The 2,195-nt window shown below is 66.4% G+C and overlaps 1 protein-coding gene across 1 annotated transcript in view; it reads left to right on the top strand.

The window, feature by feature from the left end:
* Positions 1 to 5: 5 nt before the first annotated feature.
* The window catches only part of BAHCC1 (BAH domain and coiled-coil containing 1), a gene marked incomplete at its 5' end in the record, with an annotated part of 12,791 nt that continues 10,601 nt past the window's right edge, over positions 6 to 2,195 (top strand). The window contains 5 exon segments of the mRNA XM_031557558.1: positions 6 to 162; positions 1,323 to 1,448; positions 1,451 to 1,506; positions 1,592 to 1,728; positions 2,156 to 2,191. Coding sequence (XP_031413418.1) covers positions 6 to 162; positions 1,323 to 1,448; positions 1,451 to 1,506; positions 1,592 to 1,728; positions 2,156 to 2,191 — 512 coding nt within the window.

Genomic DNA, 2,195 nt, shown 5'->3' with positions numbered 1-2,195 from the left:
GCATCGACCTGGGGGAGCTGCCAGCGCTGGAGTCCCCCGGGGAGCCCCCCCCAGCACCCCCTTCTCCTGCACCCTGCACTGTGGGACTGCCTGGCATCGCGCTGCTCAGCGAGCTGGCCGAACTGGAGCTGCGCCAACGCCGCTGTGACTTGGCCATGGAAGGTGAGCAGCCCTGTGTGCCCCCTCCCCATTGCTGTGCCCCCCGGTGCCTCCCAGGGATTCTCTGTGCGGTGCATGCAACGCAGAGGTCGTGCAGTGGAGGGGCTGCAGCATGTGTGCAGGGCTGTGCTGGGCAGAGTGCATGCTGTGCAGCAGAGGAGGGGCTGTGTGCACACTAGCAGTGTGCATTCACAGCACAGGGCCGTGTGAATGCCGTGCTGGCAGTGCAGGGCTTTGTGTGCCTTCACAGCGCAGCGCTGCATGCACGAGCTGTGCGTGCTCACGGTGCAGCGCTGTGCACGTATTTGTAGAGCGGGACCATGTGCATGTTTCCACTGCAGAGCTTGTGTGTGCATGATCCGTATGTTTGCGGCACAGGCTGCTGCCTGTGTTTCCCTGTACATTTGCAGTGCAGGGCTTTTTGCATGCTTGCACTCTCTGCAGCTCAGGGTTTTGTGTGTGTTTGAATCACGTCTTCGCTGTGCAGGGCTGCATGTGCCTTTTGCACGTGGTGTGCTGCAGCAGCACGGTGCCCACAGCAGAGCCCTGCTCACAGCCCGGGTCCGTCTTTGGGGCTCTGCTCCAGCGCTGGCTCCAGACAGGCGCCGGGATTCCCTCCCAGCTCGGCTTCCCCAGGGAATCCCGGGGCCCTGCAGGGAAGGCCCTGGCACCTCCCCAGCGCCTCTGCAGCGGGCGGGCGGCCGCGGGGCCCTGCGTGCTCGGTGCTGGCCGTACCTTGCTATAGGGCTGGGGGTCTGTGTGTGGGGGCCATGGAGTCCCCGCGGATCCCCTTCCCACGGATGGGGCTCTGGTTGGGGCGCATCACTGTGTCCCTCCCCACCCTGGCCTTGGCTCTGTACACCGATGAGTTCATCGCTGGCTGCTGCCATGCACCATCCCTGCAGCTCTCTGGGGACACACTGCGCCCTTTGTGCCATCCCCACGCTTTGTGGATGTGCTGTGGCAGTGTGTGCATGCAGCACCCCGTACCCCACAGACCCCTGTGTGCCCTGCTCCCAGATCCCCAAGCCTCTGGGAATGCTTCCTAAGCCCACCCATGGGTGCTGCCCCCATACGTGTGGTTTGTGCCACTCCAGTGCAGCGTGCGCTGGGATGTGACAGGGTGGTCCTGGTGCATCCCTGCTGACCTCAGCTCTCGGCAGGGGAGGACGAGGACCTGCTGGCCTTCAACCTACAAAACCTGGCCACGGTGGCAGCTGCCTGGTCGCTAGTGGAGGCGGCCAGCCGGGAGGGCAGGCCCCCAGCACTCAGCCCCTGCCCGCCTCCCCGCCGCCCCGTGCCCGCGTGCCGCGCCGCAAGTACACCTGGACCCCCAAAACCAAGGCGGTGAGTGAGCGTCCCCCCGCCCCGCACCACTGTGCCATGCTGGGTGAGCCGTGCCCGGGGTGAACGGCCGTGTCCCCGTCCCCAGGTGTGCCCACTGAAGGCGGCCATTGAGCAGCTCAACACTCAGGAGGTGGAGGTGCGGATGCGGCTGGCTGAGCTGCAGCGGCGCTACAAGGAGAAGCAGCGCGAGCTGGTGAAGCTGCGGCGGCGGCATGACCACGAGTAGGTCCCCATCCCTATCCCTGTCCCACGGGGGGTTGCAGCCCTGGGGTTGGAACTGGGGGCTGCATGGTTGTCACCGGTGCAGTGAGTATGAGGCAGTGCTCAGCCCAACGGCATCAAGGCACAGCACTCACCGGTGCGATGAGTTCGGGGCTGCGCTCAGCCTGGTAACATTGCAAGGGCAGCACTCATCAGTGCGATGAGTTCTCAGGGCTGAGCTCAGCCCGGCGGTGTCGCGGCTGGTGCTCAGCGATGTGATGAGTTGGGGGCCGTTCTCAGCCCCGTGGCATCACTCGGGGTGGCACCCACGAGCGCAGTGAGTTCGGGGCCGCGCGGAGCATCGTGCGGGCAGCGCCCATCGGTGCACTGAGCTCCGGCCGTACTCAGCCCGGCTCAGGCTGCCCCCGGTTTCGCCCCGCGGCTGCAGGCGCGACGAGAGCTCGCGGAGCCCGGCGCGGCGCGGGCCG

Source organism: Meleagris gallopavo, unplaced genomic scaffold, assembly GCF_000146605.3.
Source record: "Meleagris gallopavo isolate NT-WF06-2002-E0010 breed Aviagen turkey brand Nicholas breeding stock unplaced genomic scaffold, Turkey_5.1 ChrUn_random_7180001856822, whole genome shotgun sequence".
In the NCBI taxonomy this organism is placed as follows: Eukaryota; Metazoa; Chordata; class Aves; order Galliformes; family Phasianidae; genus Meleagris; species Meleagris gallopavo.
The sequence above is the reverse complement of the archived record's forward strand: the minus strand, read 5'-3'. Positions and strand labels throughout refer to the sequence as shown.